This window comes from Sus scrofa, chromosome 6, assembly GCF_054392235.1.
Source record: "Sus scrofa isolate SSC_HxYL_T2T_F1_AM1 chromosome 6, Sscrofa_HxYL_maternal_Yorkshire_Landrace_v2.0, whole genome shotgun sequence".
NCBI lineage: Eukaryota > Metazoa > Chordata > Mammalia > Artiodactyla > Suidae > Sus > Sus scrofa.
The window spans coordinates 160076139-160099306 of NC_139388.1; the positions used below are offsets into that span (position 1 = coordinate 160076139).

Sequence of the window (23168 nt, forward strand, 5' to 3'; positions counted from 1 at the left end):
AATGGGCCCCATATCACAGATGAGCAATCTGAGGTTCAAAAAATGAAATAATTTGTCTGCAGTTCCACAGGTAGGAAGTGGCAGGGTTGGGCTCTGCACCCAAATTCTTGCTCCTGCTTGTGTATGTATTTGTTGATGATTAAGTCTGACACCATGTCTTTAAAATCCACAGAACTTTGGGGAAAATCTAAAAAGGTATTCAAGCCTTAGCTGGTGTTCAGTCTCCTCTTTTCAAGCTGGGCTGAGGAAACCAAAGACTTGTGGAGGCAAACACAGTGAAATTCATTTTGCTGAAGTGGAATTTGGACTTCTGTTGCCTTTTTTTCCCCCCTTTCCCTTGCCTTTCAAGTTTCCTCGCTAATTGCTACCGCGAAATTGCAATCCTTTCTCTTAATCATGAGGTGTGAATCCATTTACCAAAAAAGAAACTGAAAATTGTTTCCAATGCTTTCCTTGACTATACACTCCATCCTGGAAATCTCCATGAAAATTAAACCACAATCAATGACCTGAGAATTTCCCAAACCAAGTCGTCCATATATCGATGTTCAGAAGGTGGAGAAAACTGAACTCTGCCATCTTTCACAACTGCTTTAATCCTGGGTCCTGTAAGAAATGGGTACTATAAGAAACTGACAGTAAGAAAATAACATCATATATAATTAATATAAGACTATAAGAAAATAATTTTTTCATGTTTATTTTAGCAACGTATGAAGTCAGAATTGAAGAACTCCAGAAGGTATTGTGTCTTCTGTTCTTATCAGCTTTATAAGTAAAACAAGTGTGCAGAGTTGATTCTGAAGTCATTTCTTTCATGAGGGTGGAAACAGGTTTGTTTTGTGTTTTCTCCAGATTTCTCAGGCTTTTTTAGACTCCAGCTGCTAAGATTCTGAAGCCTGAGCCCTGCAGCATCAGAGACAGAAGAGGTGTTAGGATGGGAAGCGATCCTAATCCATTCCTGGCCCCTCATCTAGCGTGGCCAACACCAACTGGCCTTAATAAATTAGAGTTCTTGGCATGAGCCAAACATGTGTATCCCGGTCTTTCACGAGAATGACCAGACCTCGACCTCAGAAGGCATATTTTTCAGGCTTCTGGTGGGCACTGTGCTAGCACCTTGAATCTCAGGCTTCAATCCCATCTCCTGGCTGGATGACCTTGAACCTCTATTTCTTCACGTGTTAAATAATGATACTAGAAGTGCCCACATCAGAAGTCATTGTGAGAATGAAAAGAGGTAAATTTAGGCAAGTGATTTAATTGTGAATGCTGGAATTTATCCTAGGCATTTAACCTCCCTGAGCTGCAGCTGTATCTTCTATAAAATGGTGTGTTCTCTATAGGGCAGGAAGCGTTTGCCTTGCGGTAAACTTCTCTGCAGTGATAAATACTCAGTAAATAAAGGGACCAATAGTTGTTTCATTGAATTGCTGGGAGAACTAAGTCAGACAAATAGGTAAGTACCTAGCACGGTGCCTGGTACACAATAGGCACTTACCCAATGTTTTGTTTTGTTTTTTGTTTTGCTTTTTTTAGAGCTGCATCTGAGGCATATGGAGGTTCCCAGGCTGGGGGTCTAAACAGAGCTACAGCTGCTGGCCTATGCCACAGCCATAGCAACACCAGATCTGAGCCATGTCTGCAAGCTACACCATAGCTCACGGCAACGCTGGATCCTTAACCCACTGAGTGAGGCCAGGGATCGAACCTGCAACCTCATGGTTCCTAGTCAGATTCATTTCTGCTGTGCCACAATGGGAACTCCTACCAAATGTTTTTACTGGGTCAGTCAAGCTGCTGTTCCTTCCTCACTGCGTACATTTGGTCTAGATCCTTCATCTTTCTGGTTCATTTTTCTTATGCTTATGGGAAGGGATTGTTCACTTGTGATATGCTTCATAGATAGAAAAGCCGATGTGATTATTCTTATTAACAAAAGTGAAAACTATTAAGATACTTCACTTCTGGCGATATCAGCAAATAAACTTCTCTGCACAAGGGAACTTTCTAAATGACCAAATTTTATCCTGTTCAAAACAAAAAAAAGCATGAATGTATTTTTTAATCTTTTAACTTTCAGAAGTGTATTATGCTCATCTCAATGTTTTTAAGCTCTGTGGCTAGAATCTGATTTCACCCTTTGTTGATGACCTGGAATACTCTGGTACATAAGGAGCAGGGCGGGCACAGTTCCTGCTTTCCTTATGAGATGCTTTTGGCCTTTGTAGATAGATGTTCAGAGCTAGTTGCCTTCACACCAAATCTGCGGGGCCTGTTTGCTGTAGTAGTTTTCTTATTTTTGTCAGTTATTATTTCCTTCTACTGTCCATTTCTTTGTGTTCAGCGGTGAGCCTGTCACGTGGTCGTGTGTGCACTGAGTCCCTGTTGGTGGCAGGCACTTTTGTGTACACGGCAGCATGTAATCCCCACAGTCACCTTGTGAGCTGGTATTGCTACTTCCATTTTATAGTCGAAACCTTGAGGCTCAGAGAGGTTAAATAACCTGTAAATAATGTGGCAGAGATATAAAGCAAGGTCTCCCTGACATACCTTTCTGCCAGTGCTACCTTCCAATCTGCTAGAATTATATAGAAAATAAGAGCCAGTTGTCTCTAAATGAAGGTCTGCGAGGCTCTTCTCAAAGGAGGGTCGATGAGCTCTTGAACTAGACTTTGTAGCAGCATTTTGGATGCTTAGATATATTCTCTTCTCTTCAGCTCTTGGCTAGATTCCAGTTAGTGAATAGCACCAGATAGGTGATGACAGATTCAACGAGGGGCTGTGTTGTGGTCATTAGGATGTAATTTTTTTATATTACTCAATTAATTTATTACGTTTATAGTTGTGTGTAGGACATAATTTTAACGGAGCCAAGTCTAGATCATGCAAGAGCTGATTTTTAATCTGGAGGGTGAGTAATCAGGAGGGGAGAATTCCCAGCATGACTCGCATACATGCTTCTACAGTTTTGCCCACAAGGACAATGCTCAAATATCACACATTCCTATTTGCTCATAGGATTTAGAAGGTTTTTCGTTCTACAGATGCATTCCTGGAAAGGTGTTTAGAGAACAATTGATTTTTCTGAGTCAAATTACACATTCCCTTTGGCATGCACCATTGCTTTAGAACTGCCTGTTTTCTTTTTGGATTGATCTTTAGCTTCACTGGCAACTCTTTATGGAACATTCTATTGTCAGTGTCTACTCTTGCCTTGTACTGAGACCTCACTGGCCTCACCTTTTGCTCAGGTCTCTAATGACCTGGAATCAAATAGCAGAGGCGTGGTTTGGGTTTGACATAGGTTGATTTATGAAAATGACCATTTTCCCCTTTACTTTCAGCCTTGGAAGAATTTTCTCCACCAAGAACCTAGGTGAGTTTTACCTTTTTGGTGAGTTTTCCTTCAAAAGGAAAAGCATGAATCAGCCATTGACCCCCTGGTGACTGAACTGGTTTTCCTTAATGGGCCAGCTGTTTCCAGCACCTGACCTGGTTCAGCACCCCTAGTGCCTGGCAAGGCATTATTGCATTCTCTTTTATGGATGAATAATATTACATTGTATATATTTACTAGTGCTTCTTTATCCACTCCTCTGTTGATGGACATTCAGGTTTCTTCCATATCTTGACTATTGTAAATAGTGCTGCAATGAACATTAGGGCACATACGTCTTTTCAAATTATTGTTTTCTCCTGTTAGAGGCCCAGGAGTGGGGTTGCTGGATCATACAGTAGTTCTAGATTTAGTGTTTTAAGAAACCCCCATACTATCCTCCACAGTGGTTGCACCAATTACATTCCCACCAACAGTGTAGGAGGGTTTCCTTTTCTCTTGGTGGGACTGATATTTCATCCTATAGGCAATGGGGAATTATTAAGGGGTTTTAGGCAACAATTCATTCTGGCATTGATTGGAGCAGGCAAAAATCTGGAGAAATTGTCTATGGTTGACTTCATCCTGGTCTCCTTGTAAAAAAAAAAAAAAAAAAAAGAAGAAGGGGAAGGGAGAGGAGGAGGAAGAGGACTCAAGCCTGTTTAAATTCACTTTCCCCATTCATTTCATTTAGGATTGAGGGGGACCCTATCATATAAACACTCTGATATTCACTTTTTCCCTGGTATCTCTTCACATTTCAGCCCCAAAGATGAAGATGAAGATAAAAAAGTGAAGGACAAAGATCCATGTGAATTGGAACATCAAAAAACAGAAAAGGATCTACATTCAGACCATCTTTTCAAGGTATCCAGGTTCTAGGGCTCCAGACCAAACAGCGCAGTTCAGCCATGTAATGAGACCAATTCATGGAGCGACTTTTTAGAGGTTGAGATGGGCAGCTCTCCGGAGCGACAGTCAGAAGATGCAGAAGGTGTTGGGTGTTTCATCCAAGAAATCAGCATGACAATAGCTGAACTCTAGCCTTGGATTTTCCATTTATTAGCCATGAAGTAGGCCTTAGGAGCAGGGCTGAGACTAGTGTGAGTTCAGCAAGGCATCCAAGAGGGCAAAATACAAAAGCACACTCAGGCACGACCTGCCCTTGTACCACCCTGGAGGGAGGGCCTCCTCCTTCAGCTCTGTGCTCTGAAGCCCTGCTTAAAAGAGGGGCATAGTCTCTGAGCTCAGGCATTTCATGTGTAAAATGAGAATGAATAGTCCCTACCCAATTACCATCGTCACTCCCATCCTGATTCTATCTCATTTGTGATGATAAAATGAAATGATGCTCATGAAACTGTTTTGTAAGCCATAGCTACCATAAAGTGAAATAGATTGTTGTTAATTCATTAATTGATGAATATTGTTTATTAATAGTAGGAGTTCCCTGGTGGCTCAGTGGGTTAAGGATCCAGCATTGCCACTGCTGTGGTTCAAGTCCCTGCTGTGGCATGGGTTCGATCTCTGGCCCAGGAACTTCTACATGTTGAGGGTGCGTCCAAAATATATATATATCCGTATAGTTTATTATGTATATATATGTACCTATATGTGTGTATATAGTTTATTAATAGCAAACACTGTATATGTGTATCCATATCAAATTGACACTACCCCCTTCGAAAAAGTTAGTGTGGTCAGAAGCTTAAACAATAGGTACCACCAGGGCTACTACTGGGGCTCAGAACATTCAAGATGCCTGTTTGAGATGGTCCTATCTTATATCAAATTGTTCCAGTTCTACCTGCAGGGCTTTGGTAAGTCAAGCAGCTTGTTGGTAGTCTGGGCCTGAACTAGCATGTAGGCCAAAAGACCAGGCTGGACCAGGTTGGGTGTTTCGAGAGCATCACAAATCAGCATAATTCAAACAAGTCAGTCACTTATAATGAAAGACAGGGGCCAGAGCCAGGGAGGCAGCATGATGTGTCAAGGCCAGTGGGCAGGGGCAAGACCATCCTGGATGTTGAGGCCAGACATCAGGAAGGGTTAATCAGGAGTGTATGAGAAAGACAGCAGAGGAGCATGATGAAGGATGATGACCATGGAAGAGCAGAAGCAGGATGTGCTCTTTGTCAGTGCTGGCCAAGGGCCAAGTATGGGATCAGGTTACCATCAAAGGGACACAGTCCTCCTTTCGTGGAGTGCATTTGAGTTTGGGAATTATTCATAGTTATTTGGAATATGCTGGGTAAATGTGGTGAGTGGTCTAGCTGGTCTAGGGGTCAGTGCTTTTTGGGGGTCAAATACAAATTATTAGTCCGTAGAAATACAGTCCATGGTGATTCAGACTGGCTCTAGGAAGCATTCCCAAGGACAGTGCTTGGAGAACCTGTGTTTGCTGTGTGAGGGGCTAAGCTGAAGAAAGGCGGTCACTGTATTTGTGTGAAATGCTGACTGTTACTTTTTTGTCATTTTCCCCTGTTTAAAAATTTCATTCTTGGCTATGTAGCTTAAAATAATAACCCTCCTCTTCTCCTCTCTTCTTCCCAGATCCCAGCAAGAGCTCAGGAAATTTCATGCCTTATTCATTACTTTACTTTTACCAAGCCCTTTCAAATGTATTTGTCACAGTCAAAAGTCAACCCTCATGTCCACTTGTCAAAAGGACAGTAATCCCCTCTGCCCATCTCATAACTATAAAACACAGAGATGGCCAGAGGTGTTCCAATTCTCGTCTGTCTCTAGTGTCTCTTCCTGCCAGTCTATATAGATCTTTCCGAGATGCAAGTCTGATGAGGTTTTTCCCCTGCCTGGTTCCCTATGACTATGAGATAAAGCCCATGCTTGTTGCCTTGCACGCAAGACCTTTTGTAACTCAGCTCCATCCCATCTCAACCCTTTCAGCCTCGCCTCTAGTCTTTCTTCCTCTGTCCTTTACCTCATCAGCAGCCTCTGTGGTCCCTTCTAAAGACACTAACACTTCTATGCCCCCGTTTGTGTTGACTTGTCTACCAGGTAGTCCTTATCCCCTCAACCAATTTCTTCCTTGCATTTTAAACCCAGTTAAATAAAACCTGCTTTTGAAGTCTTGCCCCACCCTGTCTCCTAGCCATGAGGACTGACCTCCCCTCCCACTTCCACCTCGTGAGCAACTCTGCAGCAAATGACACTCACCTCATTATACCTTAGCTAATGGTTTGTGTGTATTGCTCCGTGACCAGCATGGAAGCCACTTGCATCTCTCTATTCCAGAGCTTAGTGTATTGTGTCCATCAGTAAGTGTTTAACACATGCCAAAGGGAGGAAGTGAGGAAAGAAGTGATGAGAAACAGAAGAAAGGGGGGTAAGGAGATGACATATTGGGCAAAGGAACACAGGACTCTGGGGTTGTGGCAGGAACACAGGGCTCTGGGGTTCAGTCTGGCCTCGGCAGATGACTAGCTGTGAGACCCAAAGCTGTTTATTCCTCTCAACTGAGTTTAAAAACATTAAATAATGATGTTTTTCTAATGGGGTGTCATGAAGATTAAGTGAGATACAATATAGCAAGTGCCTGTCCTGCTGTCAGCACTCCATGCCACCCCGACCACCTCCCATGGGCCTGCCTCTGCCAGGCATTCATTGGCTTTTCAGAGATGAACACAAGACATGGTTTATGTCTTTATGATGCACAGGAGTAATATTGCGTTAAGTAAAATAGTTGCTACCCTGAGGAATGAATGAATACAGAACTGCATGAAGAAGCAAAAAAAAAAAAAAAAATTAAGGATAAATCAAAGCCCTGCAGGACTGTCCCCGACATGTGTTTAGGTGGATGCCTGTGAAGGGACACCTGGAGAAACCCAGATGGAGAAAGTCCACAGAGGTAAGAAGACCATGCTGCCCAGGAAGGAAGGCCCTGGGACTGACATCATCCAGACAAAGACTTGCCTGGTGGACCCCAAGCTGGCCCGGCACTCCCAAGGCCACTGTGAGTGTGTTTCCTTCTGGTTCTCCTCACTATTAGTGCATGATTTTAAGGCTGTGCATGACCCATATTTTAACGTATTTTATCAATATTTATTGAATACCTGTCATATACCAAGTAACTTGCCTGAGCGAGGCAGCTGTGCAGGAGAGGCAAAAGTCATTGGATGTAGAAACGGAAGACCCAAGTCAAACCTCAGGTCTCATACTTATTAGCTAGATAATATCGAAACTCCATACGTCTTCATATTCCTCAGCTTCTTCAGGTATAAAAAAGGGTCTTAATACAGACCGCACTGGGGTTTTGCGTGGAGCAAATCTGACAGTATATTACATGCTAAGTATTCAGCAAATGTTATTCATTTCCCTTTGTATCTACCTGCTCCTGTTGATTTCTGTAGACCCAAGTCATTGACACTGATGACATAGTATGATGTCGTAGGACATATATTCAGGTTGTATTTTATCTTCCTGGGAGTCAAGACTCTTGATTATAAGTAACAGAAATCAGGTCATACTGTGTAAACCTAAAGAGGAAAAGGAGGCTCACCTAGCAGAAAGTCTGGGAGTGGCTGGATCCAGGGACACCATCAGTATCACAAGGACTCAATGGTACTTTTTCTTCTGGCCTTGCTTCCCTCTGGCTTAGCTCCTTTGTCAAACTCCACCCTTGTGGAGGCAAGATGGCAGCCAGCAGTGATAGGCTTACACACTATTCTCTTAGGAACCCCAGAGGAAAACTAGAAATGGTTATCTTCTTAATGGTTTTACAAAAAGACCCAAATCTGAGTCAGTTATTGGCTTGATTGTGTCACATGCCAACCAGGACCCAGTCATCAAGAATGGGGGATAGTATCCTCTAATGGACCCAGCCTAGGTCATACATTCACATCTGGAACTTGAAGGATTTCCCAAGGAAAATGAAAAGGTTATTATCCTGTCCTTTCAGGATGTAATCTGAAAGTCAAGCTGACCAGTGGCTGTGAATTGGAGGTGAATATAAGAGAAGAGAATCAAGGATGTTTTCAAGATTTTGGATCTGAGCAATTGAAAGGATGGGCTGCCACTCTATTGAGATGGGGCAGATGTCAGGAAGAGCACATTTGCAGAGAGATCACAAGTTTGGTTTGAAACATGACATGTTTAGATAACCAAATGGAAACAGTTTAAAGGCAGGTGGAGTATCAAGAACTCATGGGAGGTGTCTAAGTCAGGGATATAAAATTTTTGAGTTGTCTGTGCTTTTCAAATGAAGCCTTAAACTTTTACATTTGCCTCAGCCAAAAGGGAGGATTAAGAAAGAAAAAAATGTCCTGAAGTAAGAATTAAGAAACCATGTGTTCAGTGTCTGTGTTTTGTGCTAAAGAAACTTACTGATAACTTCATAAGAAAAAGTAGGGGATTTCCCTTAGGGGCTCAATGGTTAATGAATCCAACTAGGAACCATGAGGTTATGGGTTCGATCCCTGGTCTTGCTCAGTGGGTTAAGGATCCGGTGTTACCGTGAGCTGTGGCATAGGTCACAGATGTGGCTCAGCTCTGGTGTTGCTGTGGCTCTGATGTAGGCTGGCGGCTACAGCCCCAATTCGACCCCTAGCCTGGGAACCTCCATATACTGTGGGTGCAGCCCTAAAAAGACAAAAAAGAAAAAGAAAAAGCAGGGCCTTTATGTCTCTGGGAGCTGACATTCATCAAGATGGTTTGGGACCTATATGCTAATTGATGTCTTGTAAACCTTGTTGCTTGGTGCTTTGACTTAACAGACAAAAGTCAATGTGCTTGTTGTTTATTTCTCAGATATATTACTTATTTCTGATTAATGGTTCATGCCTGAAAATGGTTCTGAGTCACCCATACTCTGAATACTAACTTATGCCAACTGATAAAAAGTGGCAGTTTTATGGTCGTGACAGGTTTATGACTCTGTGAAATAAACCAGCTCCTGCCTATAACAGGCTAGCTATTTGTACAATCCCTATGCATTTTTCCACCTGGCACACTATCCAGCTGATTCTATCACTAATGAATAATAAAGGTTGACAGGGGCTCAATCAACTTGTCTGAGAAATTTTACTTTAAGAAAAAAATGCCACAGACTGGTTAAAGTCATCTAAACGTAGGGAGAGAAGCCCCAGGGCTGCACCATGGAAGGCATCAACATTTGAAGTCAGGGATTAGAGGAGGAACCATTGATGAAGGAGGAGGAGTCACTGGTTTACTGGGTAATTAGCATCCTTTGTAAAGATGTATTAATCTCTGCCATAATCATACAAGAGTAGGTGTTACTCTCGTCATCCCAATTTGAGAGAATCATGACACGCTCAGCAAAGTGAAGTGTCTTCCCAAAGGATCATACATGCTAAGGTTATATATAATCCACTGTTAGCATGTTTAGTCTTTTCCTTGGTTGACATTGAGCATCATTTCTTGTGCCTGTTGGCCATCTGTACGTATGTCTTTTTTGGAAAGATATCTATTTAGGCTTTCTGCCCACTTTTTAATCAAGTTGCTATTTTTTTATATCAAGTTGTATGAGTTTATGATGTATTTGGATATTAACCCCTTATCAGCCTTTTCCTATTCTTGCCTCCATTGCTAGTGATGTGTGTGAATGCGATTATGAGAACAGTTAATGAGATGTTCTTTGGGGCATTTTCTGTTTTCTTTGCAGGTGGGTATGTGAAGGCCTTGGAGATGACTAAAGAAACTCCAGGCCCAGGAGCCTTTAGGTCAAGTTCCATTTCAGAGACGTATGATGATGTTGAGTGCCCGAGGAGAGAGGCGTAAGTACATTCCAGCCCTTCAGCGAGATGAATGTGATGAAACTTTAAAAGTACAATACAACAGGTCAATGGGCATTGTATCTTTTCTCCCCACAGATCAAAGTCAGACTTCTCTAGCTCATTCGCCTCAGATAATGGTAAGTATAGAGACATTTGAAACACCAGTAGGAATTGCTAAGTTTCTACGGCTGATTAGCAGTAAAGAATCTTATGTTTACATATTTTTAATAATTCCAATTGGGTGGGATGATGATAAGCTAATAGAAGTGGTTCAAGGTATGTGTGCATAAGTGCATTTATTTAAAAAAATTATATTATAGTTGATTTACAATATTATGTGAATTTCTGCTGTACAGCAAAGTGACCCAGTTATACATTTATTTACATTCTTTTTTCCACATTATCCTACATGATATTCCATCACAAGTGACTAGCTATAGTTCCCTGTGCTATACAGCACGATCTCATTGCTTATCCATTCCAAATGCAATAGTTTGAGACTACTCAACCCCATATTCCCAGTCCATCCCACTCCCTCCCCCTCCCTTTGGCAACCATGAGTCTGTTCTCCAAGTCCATAAGTTCGTTTCTTTACTGTAGATAGATTCATTTGTGCAATACATTAGATTCCACATATAAGTGATATTATATGGTATGTGTCTCTTTCTGACTTACTTCATTCAGTTAGTTTGAGAATCTTTAGTAGCATCCATGTTGCTGCCAATGGCATTATTTTGTTCTTTTTTATGGCTGAGTAGTATTCCATTGTGTGTATGTACCACATCTTCTTAATCCATTCACGTGTCGACGGACATTTAGGTTGTTTCCATGTCTTGGCTATCGTAAATAATGCTGCAGTGAACATAGGGGTGCATGTATCTTTTTCAGTGAAGGTTTTTTTCTGGATATATGCCCAAGTGGGATTGCTGGGTCACATGGTAGTTCTACATTTAGTTTTCTGAGGTATTTCCATACTGTTTTCCATAGTGGTTGTAACAATTTACTTTCCTACCAACAATGCAAAAGGGTACCCTTTTCTCCACCCCCTCTCCAGCATTTGTCACTTGTAGTCTTATTAATGATGTCATTCTGACTGGTGTGCGGTCAGGTCCCATTGGTTTGTTTTTGTTTTTTCTATTGCCTTGGGAGATTGACTTAAGAAAACTTTTGTATGGTTGATATCAGGGAATATTTTGCCTATGTTGTTTTCTAGGAGTTTTATAGTGTCTTGTCTTATGTTTACATGTTTAAGCCACTTTGAGTTTATTTTTGTGCGTGGTGTGAGGGTGTGTGTGTTCCAGTTTCATTCATTTCCATGCAGCTGTCCAGTTTTCCTAGCACCACTTGAAGAGACTTTTTCCCATTTTACATTCTTGCCTCCTTTGTCAAAGATTAATTGACTCTAAGACTCTGGGTTTATTTCTGGGCTCCTAATTCTGTTCCATTGGTCTGTATGTCTGCTTTTGTACCAGTATCACATTGTCTTGATTACTGTAGCTTTGTAATATTGTTTGAAGTCTGGGAGAGTTATGCCTCCTGCTTGTTTGCTTTTTTTCCCCCCCTCAGGATTGTTTTGGAAATTCTGGGTCTTCTGTGGTTCCATATAAATTTTTGGATTGTTTGTTCTAGTTCTGTGAAAAATGTCATGAAGGAGTTCCCGTCGTGGCGCAGTGGTTAACGAATCCGACTAGGAACCATGAGGTTGCGGGTTTGGTCCCTGCCCTTGCTCAGTGGGTTAACGATCCGGCGTTGCCGTGAGCTGTGGTGTAGGTTGCAGACGTGGCTTGGATCCTGCGTTGCTGTGCCTCTGGTGTAGGCCGGTGGCTACAGCTCCGATTCAACCCCTAGCCTGGGAACCTCCATATGCCGCGGGAGCGGCCCAAGAAATAGCAACAACAACAACAACAACAACAAAAGACAAAAAAAAAAAAAAGACAAAAGACAAAAAAAAAAAATGTCATGGGTAATTTGACAGAGATTGCATTAAACCTGTGGATTGCTTTGGTTATTATGGCCATTTTAATGATATTCATTATTTCAATCCAGGAGCATGGGATATCCATTTCTTTGAATCCTCTTTAATTTCCTTGATCAATGTTTTATAGTTCTCAGCATGTGAGTCTTTCACCTCTTTGGTCAAGATTATTCCTAGGTATTTATTTTTTTTCTTTTTGCCTCTGTTTCCCTGCCTGAGGAGACAGATCCAAAAAAAATATTGCTAAGACTTATGTCTAAGAGTATACTGCCTATGCTTTCTCTAGGAGTTTTCCCAGCTTTCCTACTTATTAAAGAGACTATCTTTTCTTCATTGTCTCCTTTGTTAGATTAATTGACCATAGGTGCATGGGTTTATTTCTGGGCTATTCTGTTCCACTGATCTTTGTTTTTTGTGCTAGCACCATACTGTTTTGATTATTATAGCATTGCAGTATAGTCCAAATACCTTTTTTTTTTTTTTTTTTTTTGGCTTTTTGCTATTTCTTTGGGCTGCTCCCGTGGCATATGGAGGTTCCCAGGCTAGGGGTCGAATCGGAGCTGTAGCCCCCGGCCTACGCCAGAGCACAGCAACGCGGGATCCAAGCCGAGTCTGCAACCTACACCACAGCTCACGGCAACGCCGGATCATTAACCCACTGAGCAAGGGCAGGGACCAAACCCACAACCTCATGGTTCCTAGTCGGATTCGTTAACCACTGCGCCACGACGGGAACTCCCCAAATACCTTTTAAGATCATCCTTAACATGGTCTAGAGACCTTGAGTTGACCCAACCTTTTCTTACACTTTATTCAGTCTTCAACTATGAGGTCTAATCATGCTGGCTTTTAGCTTCTCTAACATGCTAAGCTCCAACTTCAGGGTGTTTGTATATGCTATTCCCACTTCCTGCAGTGTTTTCCTCCCTGCCGCCTCTCAGCCTAAGTGACTCTTAATCTTTCTTCTGATCTCAGCTCAGTCATTATTCCCCAGGGAATATTTTCCTAAGTATACAGTCTTGTAGTACCATAACCCTCTTTCTCATAGTGCTTTCCCAGTTTTATTTTATTTTGCTTTTTAGGGCTGCACCCGCAGCACATGGAGGTTCCCAGGCTAAGGGCTGAATCAGAGCTACAGCTGCTGGCCTATACCACAGCCACAGCAACACAGGATCTGAGCTGTGTCTGTGATCTACACCACAGCTCACAGCAACACCAGATCCTTAACCCACTGAGTGAGGCCATGGATTGAACCCACAACCTCATGATTCCTAGTCAGATTTGTTTCCACTGCACCATGATGGGAACTCCACTTTCCAAGTTTTAATTCTATATGTGTATGATTCTTTGATTAATGACTGTCTTCCCTCCTAGATGGTTTTCTTCTTTATACTTACCATTTTCCCTAGCCCCTATTATAGTACCAGGCACATGTTAGCTATTCAAAGAATATTTGTTGAATGAGTGAAAAGGTAATGGAGGAGGGGTAATCAAATGATACTCTGGTTGTTTTTATCCTTCATAGAATATCAGAATTTTATTTATTTATTTATTTTGCTTTTTTTTAGGGCCACACTTGCAGCATATGGAAGTTCCCTGGCTAGGAGTCAAACTGGAGCTACAGCTGCTGGCCTACACCACAGCCACAGCAATGTGAGATCTGAGGTGTGTACTCGACCTACACCAGAGCTTACAGCAATGCTAGATCCTTAACCCACTGACTGAGGCCAACATCCACAGGGAACCCACATCCTCAGGGATACTTCTTGGGCTTCTTACTGCTGAGCCACAGAACCTTCCAGAATATCAGAATTTTAGATGGAGAAAGAATCTTAGAGATCATTAAACATGGTACCCTCATTTTATTTAATTTTATTTATGTATTTATTACTTTTTGTCTTTTTAGGGCTACACTGGCAGCATATGGAGGTTCCCAGGCTAGGGGTCAAATCAGAGCTGTAGCAGTTGGCCTATGCCACAGCCACAGCCACATAAGATCCAAGCCAAGTTTGCAACCTATACCACAGGCAATACTGGATCCTTAACCCACCGAGCAAGGCCAGGGATCGAACCTGCCTCATGGATACTAGTCAGGTTTGTTGACCACTGAGCCACAACAGCAACTCCAGTACCCTCATTTTAAAAAGAGGAAACTGAGGCTCACAGAAGTTAAGTGACTCTCCTAAACTCATTGTGATTCAAGTTCTTGAAAATCCTCCATTGCCGGGTATACTCAAACTATATCTCTGTGTTTTAAGCTTACATTTTGGACTAGGTGAAAGCCAGGCTATGAGAAGAAGGACTATTCAAAATTATTTCCCCAGCATTCAGCACAGTGCTTGTTCTTTAGCAGACAGGTTGTTATATGTTAAGCCAGCAAAGAGGGAGAATAGAAGGAAGGGCTCTGTTCATTAAACCAACTTCCTTTAACTAAATCTGATCAGACTTGGAAACAGAGTAGAAGCAAATATTTTGTTTGTATATACTTTTATAGAGGTTAATTATTTTTTATCACACGCTTGTAAAAACCAGTGCATATGGTTCCATTAAAACTACTTACTAAAGAAAAGATCAGAGTACATAGAACCTGGTACTTATCCAATAATTTTGTGTTAAATATCAATCTGAATTATTGCCATTATAGTAAATGAAAACAGCTTTTTTATTTTGTTTTACTTTCAGAAGAAAATAGTGAAGAAATGTATGAGAATGTCTACAAAACAAAGAGCAACTACCCAACAATAGAGTGAGTTTCTCTTTTTTGCCTTCACAGCTAAGGTATTTCTTATTGGTTTAGGAAAACCAAAGTTTAAGAAATGACCCCCATCTTTAAGGAGGATTTGAACCGAGAGTGGAGATAAGATATTGTAATATGACATTGTGATCAACGGGGTACTTGTAATTGTGTACAATCATATGTTATAATTTTTAATCACATTACTTTTTCTTTTGAGAAAATATCCATCTCCCAGAGTAGAGGACTTTGATGTTGTGTTAGGGAATAAGTGAGAAAGGAGCAATAAATATCAATAAAGTGCTTTGATTCTGTGGTTGCTTTTCCAGGAAGAAATCAATGGTAATGACTTAACTGTGTCTTTGCAAGTTAATGAGGCTATCTCTGGGATGTGTGCTTAATTTAATACCTAATAACTCAGTGTCCAAGGATAAGATTTGTTCAAATGTTTAATTATTAGGAGCACATAGTGGAAAGGAAAGCAGCAGTGGTCAAAAGCACAGAGTTTAAGAGTTGAAGGGAGAAGAGGGCATTTGTGCTGGGTGGGATGATGCGGGTGTATCAGTCCCTCTTCCTAACTCCCCCATTAAAAAGAGCATATTTGGAAACATTTTAATCCCCAATCAGGCAGTGTACTATCTTTGTTTTTTTTTAACTTTTTATTATACTTGATTTATAATGTTCCTTCAATTTCTGCTTTACAGAAAAGTAACCCAGTCATACACACACACACACACACACACACACACACCTCTTTTTTTTCATACTATCCTCCATCATGCTCTATCCCAATATTGGATATAGTTCCCTGTTCTGTACAGTAGGACATCATTGCTTATCCTTTCTAAATGTAATAGTTTGCATCTATTAACCCCAAACTCTTCATCGACCCTAGTCCCTCCCCTTCCCCCCTGACAACCAAAAGTCTACTCTCCACGTCCATGATGTTTCTGTTTTGTAGACAGGATCATTTGTGCCATATTTTAGATTCCACATATAAGTGATATCATATGGCATTTGTCTTTCTCTTTCTGACTTACTTCACTTAGTATGAGAATATCTACTTGTACCCATGTTGCTGCAAATGGTATTATTTTGTCCTTTTTATGGCTGAATAGTATTCCATTGTATATATGTGCCACATCTTCTTAATCCATTCATCTGTCAGTGGACATTTAGGTTGTTTCCATGTCTTGGCTATTGTGAATAGTGCTGCAGTACACATAGGGGTGCATGTATCTCTTTGGATGAATGTTTTGTCTGCCATCATTGTTATATAATCAGTCCATAAATTAAAAATTAGTGATATGAATCAGGAGCCAGGAATTTCTATAGTGTATTTCTAGTACAGTTTGTAAACTCTGGTTCCCTGAATCATCTTCTCCAAAAGGAAGACTTTGCTCCATAAACTCTATAAAATACAGACCATTTGGAGTAGATGAAAGTTTGTACTGAAATATAGTAATTCCCTTTATAGCTGGTATATGCTACTTCATATCCACACTTATTCAAAGTAAGAGCACAGAAGCTGATAAGGCATCTTCTTGATCTTCCTTGAGTGGGGTGTGTTTTAGAAATGATACTGAAGTCTCTGAACCTTTGTACTGCAACAGCCTTCCATCTCAAGAACTCTCTCAAACACATTATTTATATCCTCTGATTCCTCTTAGTTTAGATGGAAAAGAAGCACTTAAAAGACTGCAGAGATTCTTCAAGAAAGAAAAGGACAGATTTAAAATGAAGAAAACCAAGTCAAAAGAAAATATAAGGTAAAAAGTCCCTTTTTTATTTCTCTTTGCAGGAGAGGATTAGCAGTGCCAGCTTGGTAGTTACAGAGGTGATGTCATCCATCCTGTTTCTCTAGTGAAGGGGTACCAGAAGCTAGAACCAAAGGCCCTGGTTATCACCTATCTCCTTGCCAATATTTGAGTGACCCACACCCACTGATGCCAGTTGGAAAGTGACAATATCCCTTTTGAAAAAATTGATGAGAAGAGGTCGTAAACAAGGGTAGAGGAAAAGCCTTAAATACAGTCCGGGAAGGAAACTTTGCTCATCATCCTTGACATGTATTCCTGATATTACTGAGTGCCACATTATTAATTATGTCCTTTTATGCTTTTGCAGCCCTACAAGTTCCAGCAGTTTTACTTTTCTACACTTCCAGGTTCTAATCTGCCTCTCTTAAGAGAGGCAAAGGGTGGAGAGGGAAGATGAGTGTTTTAGCTGAATGGACCATATATCTCAGAATCTTGAACCTGGAAGGGACACTGTGAGATCAATCCACTACCCATGGGAATTTGGAAGGTTCAAAAGAGAAGAGACAAGTGGGCTATGTTCTAGATTCTAGTTTCAGGTCTTCTGTTTATTCAGTGTGCAACCATGGGCAAATCACTTGCATTTTACATTCCATAGTGACTAAGCTTCCTCTTGCTTAGAGTGGAAGGTACCCTTGGGGTCTCTGGAGGCACTTCTCTCTTCAATCTTACATAAGATCTACCAAGAGGGAGTCCAGCTCCATCTCTGTTTCTCTCTCTCTCTCTCTCTCTCTATATATATATATATATATATAGAGAGAGAGAGAGAGAGAGAGAGAGAAACACATAGACATAGATCTGCACTTTATGAGGGCAGGGAATGGTCAAATAATTTGCCCCAGGTCATTACATATATTGACACAGAATTATGTTACTGTACCTTTGAAGTTCTTTTCATTTATAAAACCTCAGAGTCACATGAGTGTGCCTAATCATCTGCTGGATCTAGATCTACCAAGAGTTACAACAGAATATGGGGTTTAAGATCAGAGTCCTGACCACGGAAGAGGAGGGAGTCCAGCCCCAGTGGTCAGGAAGAACTAAAGGCGGACCCCAATCTTAGCAGGTTAGATGCCCTGACAAACATTATTAGCATACCTGCAATCCCTTAAAAATTGGATCCAAGGGAGAATGCTGTTTTAAAAATGCAAATCTTACTTCCTTGTCCTTAGAACTATTTAGTGACTGCTTACAAATTTCAGAACAAACATCCAATCCCTTTCAATTGCAAGTGAATACTTTTCTGGCAGGTCCCTACCTACTTATCGGGCTCTATCTCTCACTCAGATTTACTCTCACCCTCACTCCTGTGTGTATGTGTCTGCCATGGTGTTTCATGCTTCCTTGTTTTTAACCATGACATTCCATTGGTCTGGAATGCACCTGCCTCTCCCCAACTTCTTTGATTATCAAAGTTCTAGTCTTCCCTTAAATTTGGTCAAACATTATCCCTTCTGGGATGCATTCCATGAACACCTCTTCCAAAACCTGTATTACCTGCTACTCTTCTGGGTTCCCATAACATCCCATGCACATGTTGTAACATCTACTCATACTACTGAGAAACTCTTAGAGTCAGAGAATCTAAAGGTAGGAAGGGAAATCCATATTACCTAGTCTGACCAACTACACAAGTTTCTCAGAAAATTTCCTAAGAAGCCAAATCTCTGGGCCTGTGCACTTTATAAACAGAAATTTACTACCTGCAGAGAGAAATCGTCCAGTTTTAGAAAGGTCTAAAAAGATTTTTTCCCGTTAAATTTTGCCAAAATCTGCCTCTCTACCTTAATTTTTCAGTTAATAGCATGGAGATTTACCCATATAATACAGAACTTTGTTTATTCCCTTGTTTCTTAGTTTGCCTTTTGTTGAGTCTTTTGTTGGAAGGCTCTTGTCTTGACCATCAACACCTAGTTTGTTGTCTTATTTTCAGAACAAGGTTGCAACCCTGAAAATGAAACTTTTTTTTTTTTTTGGTCTTTTTAGAGCCACCCCAGCAGCATACTGAAGTCCTCAGACTAGGGGTCCTGTTAGCGTTACACCTGCAGGCCTACACCTCAACCACAGCAATGTGGGATCCAAGCCACACCCCAGCTTCTGGCAACGCTAGATCCTTAGCCCACTGAATGAGGTCAGGGATCAAACCTGAGTCCTCATGGATACTAGTGGGGTTCATAACCTGCTGAGCCACAATGGGAACTCCATGGGATTGATTTTAGAAATGGAGAAACTAAGGCCTCCATAAAGGGTATTTAGTGCTATTATTTTGTCCTTTGTTATGTTTTTATCACAGAGAGTTACATTAATTTACTTTTGGTCCTCCTCCCTAAACCCTGAGCAACTTCAGGACAGAAACTGTGTCTGCTCATTTTGTAGATGCAGCACCTGGGCCTGGCCCAGTGTCCTCAGAATACTTAGAGCACTGAACTTAAATTGCTTAAAATACACGGATTTTTGTTTCTACCACATCGTACTTCCTTCCATGTGATCTACCTAACCGTGAAATTTGAGGAAAACCAGTCCATGTACCTGAGCCAAAGACCCTCTCCCATTTCCATGTGGACTGGAATTGTCCCCTCAGGTCACCTCTCTGGTTAAACATATACATAGTCATGGTCCAGTGTCTCCAGAGGGTCGTTCTTTCTCACCGTATTTCTCCACTGGATGTATCTGACTGGCATCTAGGAAGGTTAGAGGCACAACTAGGACTTGTGGACCGAGAAGGGTGGGGCTGTGCAACAGCCTGATATTGTCTAGTTAGGAAAGGGGGTGTAGCTTCTTGGGCCTTTTGGCTAACATCAAGTGTAGGAAAGGGGGTGCAGGTCATCACTGGAGATAAATTATCTCATTTACAAGAGCAGGGAGGTGATCAGAACAAAGCCACAGGAAAAGTTTGCTTCATATCTTTGCCCAAAAGCATCTATATCAGGAAGCCTAGTCATCAAGATGTTGAGATATATCAGCTAATATTTTTGAACATGGCTTTTTTTCCTTAACCCTTTTGTGTCTTTTGTCAATTAACAGTGCATTTTCCATTTCGCTGCCTGATTTAGGTAAGTGACATTCACTTATTGCTGGCACAAAACTATTTAGTATTGGCACATTCAGGGCTTGAGAAAGAGTAGTAATCCTGCCTGCATTCCATAGTTAAGGAAAAATTGATACGTGAAAATCAAAGACATTTTACTTAAGAGTATTCCTTACTTTGGGAAAGATGAGTAACATTTCTCAAGTGCCTCCTATATACCAGGCCTTTTAAAATCCCAGAGAAATAGATGCATCACTTGTTTTTATGAAGGTCACAGCCATACTTTGGTGACCTGGGATTTGTACTCAAGTCTCTAAATACAAAGCTCACACATTTTACATTATACCACATAACCTACTGAAGGACTTAATGCCCAGATCACCCTAATCAAAACATAGTGAATTGAACACAATCACTTTGCAATACACATACTGCACTTGAATCAAGGAAAGGTCATTGGAATATTTTTTGCTTGGCCGTGAAAACAGTAGGGCACAAATTAGCACAGTGCCTGATGCATAGTGTGCTTGCTCTCAGTGCATGTTCAGGAAGTTGAATCTGTCGATGAGAAAGGGCTGTGTGTTTTGTTGTCAGTTTTTGCTTATGGGCTATGGCAAGGGCGGCTACTTTGATTTTACTCTGACTTGGCAATTCAAATGTATATTATATTTCCCAAATATGAGCTTGCTGAACAAAATAACAAATGATTATATATACCTAGTATAATCACAGGTCTCCCAAAATATCCTTGCTCTACGTAAAAGAAAAAAACCCAGCTTCGAATAGCTAGCTATTGTACCCCCATCCAGATTTATGAATAACTGAATATGAATTGTGAATAATCATGCCAAAATGTTTCTAATTCATTCAAGTGGTGAGTCACTTGAACATTATGGAATTCTATGAAGAGCACCAAGGAATGTGAATATGCTAAACTGAATATATGTAATTATGATTATATACTAAGTCCAATTCAATTTTATGCAAGATTAATATAAAGAAGTTGTCAAAGGTTTGAAATAAAAATCATGGGAGAAAAATGAACATTGATATTCGATTAAGTTGTTGTTTTCCCCTACACTTTTCTAGCAGTGTAATATCTTTGTCCAGTTCCAGGATAATGGGAACCTCGTCTAAAAACGATCCTTTCAGCAACTCATATTTTCTGGAAATCTGCATGAAATCAAATCAATATATTTATTTGTGTTTGAAATACTAAGACATCCCAGTTGTTTTTTTTTTTTTATGCTTCAGTGATGTTCTTCTTAAATGGATACTCTTTTTGTTCTTTGATCCTTTCAGCCTAACCTATATTCTATGATCCGATTTTGATAAAAACAGGCTTGGGAATGCACCTGGAAAATTAAGTTGGGGATTGTATAAACCATTACCTAATAAATGACTATTTTGATCCTATCTTGACCCTAGAACTTAGGTCTCAGGAAGTTATTATCTATGATGATGTGGACGTAAATCAAAAAGAGTCGAAGTAAGTCAATGTGTTTCATCGGTCATCCCTGTGGGTATTTAACCCACTGCCTCATGCTTTGTTAAATATGGTCAGAGGGCCACCTCTTCAGATCCCTGGGTACTAGGTGAAAATTCAAGTTACGATATATTCCCCCAACGAAGAGGAAAGAGAAACGATGAATAATATAGATGCCCTAACAATGGCAGGTGATTCAAAACTCACTGGAGCTTTGTTTCTTACCTTTGAATCTATAGACTTGAAACTCATTTCAACACAACAGATATTTATTTAATAACCTCCTATGGAGGATGGCAAGAACTACCGGACAAAACCTCTGTTCTCAAAGCCTAAATAACTAAAATGTATCAAAGAAAATAAACCATCCTGAAACCCTACGCTCCCTCTTTAGCTACGTATTATCTGTCCTTTCCCTCTCAACTAAATGGGCTCTCATCCCGGATACATTTCTCCAAGATCACTCCAACTAGGTTCCTATCGTGATAGCAAATTTGGTTTTGATAGGGTCACTGATAACTTCTTTGTTAAATCCTGTGGTTACATTTAAGTCCTTATTCTACTTGGCTTTTTTGTAGTATCTTAAATTGTGGATGCCATCCTTCAAAGGAAGGAAATATTAACTTTTCCCCAGGTCTCTTATGTTATTATTTCTTATTCCTCATCTTTGGCTGTTGCTCCTCCTGTTTGGTTGGTTTTGGTTTAATTCTAATTCTGCTGTTCATTTCTTTTAAAATTATGTGCTTCTCAGACTTCCTATGTCAATTCTCTTTCATTCTTCCTTTATGTTCTTGAATGGTCTCACCCACATCTAGGGCTTTCATTAAGATCATTATGGTAATGATATCAAAAGCTACAATTTTGAGGTCAGATTTCTCTCTTCCACTTTAGTAACTCTGTTATATAACTCTATTTGAAACTCAGGATTGTACACTAATTCATATTCTCAACCATCCCCATCCAAATATGACCCCTTTCTTCTAATCTCTATGTTGGTGATTATTTCAATAGGCACACAGTGGCTCAAGCCAAACCCCCCCATTGTTGTTGACTCCTTCTTTGCTGCCTGCACCCTCTTCTGTTGTAGTAACTCAGAATGTTCTTGCTTCCCCATCCCCACTGCACAGACACAATGCAGGCAGTCCTTGTTTCTCAGCTGGATTACTGCAATGACTTCCTGAATGGCCACCTCACCTCCACCTGAGTTTGTTTTCCAAATGTTCTAAAGTACAAATGGGATCATGCCACAAACCCCACCAGTCACCAGCTTAAAAATGGTTAGTGGTCATCTATCACTCAGAATGAAATCCAGACTGCTTACGAAGACAAAATTCATTCTTGATCCAGCCCCTGGCAAACTCAGCCTCACCTGTACTTCCCACTCACCCACCATTCCTATGTTCCATCCTATACTATTGGGTGTTTCTTGAACTCAAGCTCTCCAGAATTTCTAAACCTTCATGTTTGTTCCAACTTCATCAGTTCATTCAACAAATATTTACTGAGCATGTACTATATGCCACGCACTGTGCTAAGTGTTGAGTACAAAACAGTGAACAAAACAGATGTAATTCCTATCTGACTGGAGAAACAAATTAATTTTAAAAGCTATAATTAAACATTGGAACTTGGGATATTTTGAAAGAGAGTGGACATATGGTATGTGTGTTGAAAGGAGACTGATAGTCATTTTAAAGTAGATGTCTGGGGAAGGCCTCAGATAAATATCCAAAGAGGTGAGAGTTTACAAACAAAAGAACTGTTCTGCCTGAAACACACTTTACCATACTTTTTGTTTGGTTAATGATTTTATCTTTCATTATTTAAGACTGAATTCAGATGTTGTTCTCTAGGAAGACTTCTCTGAGCTTTCCTACTTGAGCTAGATACCCCTTCTTATCAGAATATATTTTTCATTGTTGTATTGGTCTTATTTTTACCTGTCTCCTCCTCTAGATGGGAACTCCCTGAGGTAGGGACTGTGGCTTTCTGATCTG

The 23168-nt window shown here is 40.6% G+C and overlaps 1 protein-coding gene across 9 annotated transcripts in view; it reads left to right on the plus strand.

Moving 5' to 3' along the window:
• The window catches only part of FYB2 (FYN binding protein 2), a 115184-nt gene that overhangs the window by 76161 nt on the left and 15855 nt on the right, over positions 1-23168 (plus strand). For 2 of the 9 annotated variants that reach the window (XM_021096578.2, XM_021096577.2), the window contains exons 6-15: positions 708-742; positions 3348-3379; positions 4144-4246; positions 7193-7352; positions 10020-10131; positions 10228-10268; positions 14789-14852; positions 16511-16609; positions 19682-19710; positions 21114-21174. In XM_021096578.2, coding sequence (XP_020952237.2) covers positions 708-742; positions 3348-3379; positions 4144-4246; positions 7193-7352; positions 10020-10131; positions 10228-10268; positions 14789-14852; positions 16511-16609; positions 19682-19710; positions 21114-21174 — 736 coding nt within the window. The other 7 variants (XR_014808204.1, XR_014808205.1, XR_014808206.1 and 4 more) reach the window with 6 other exon arrangements.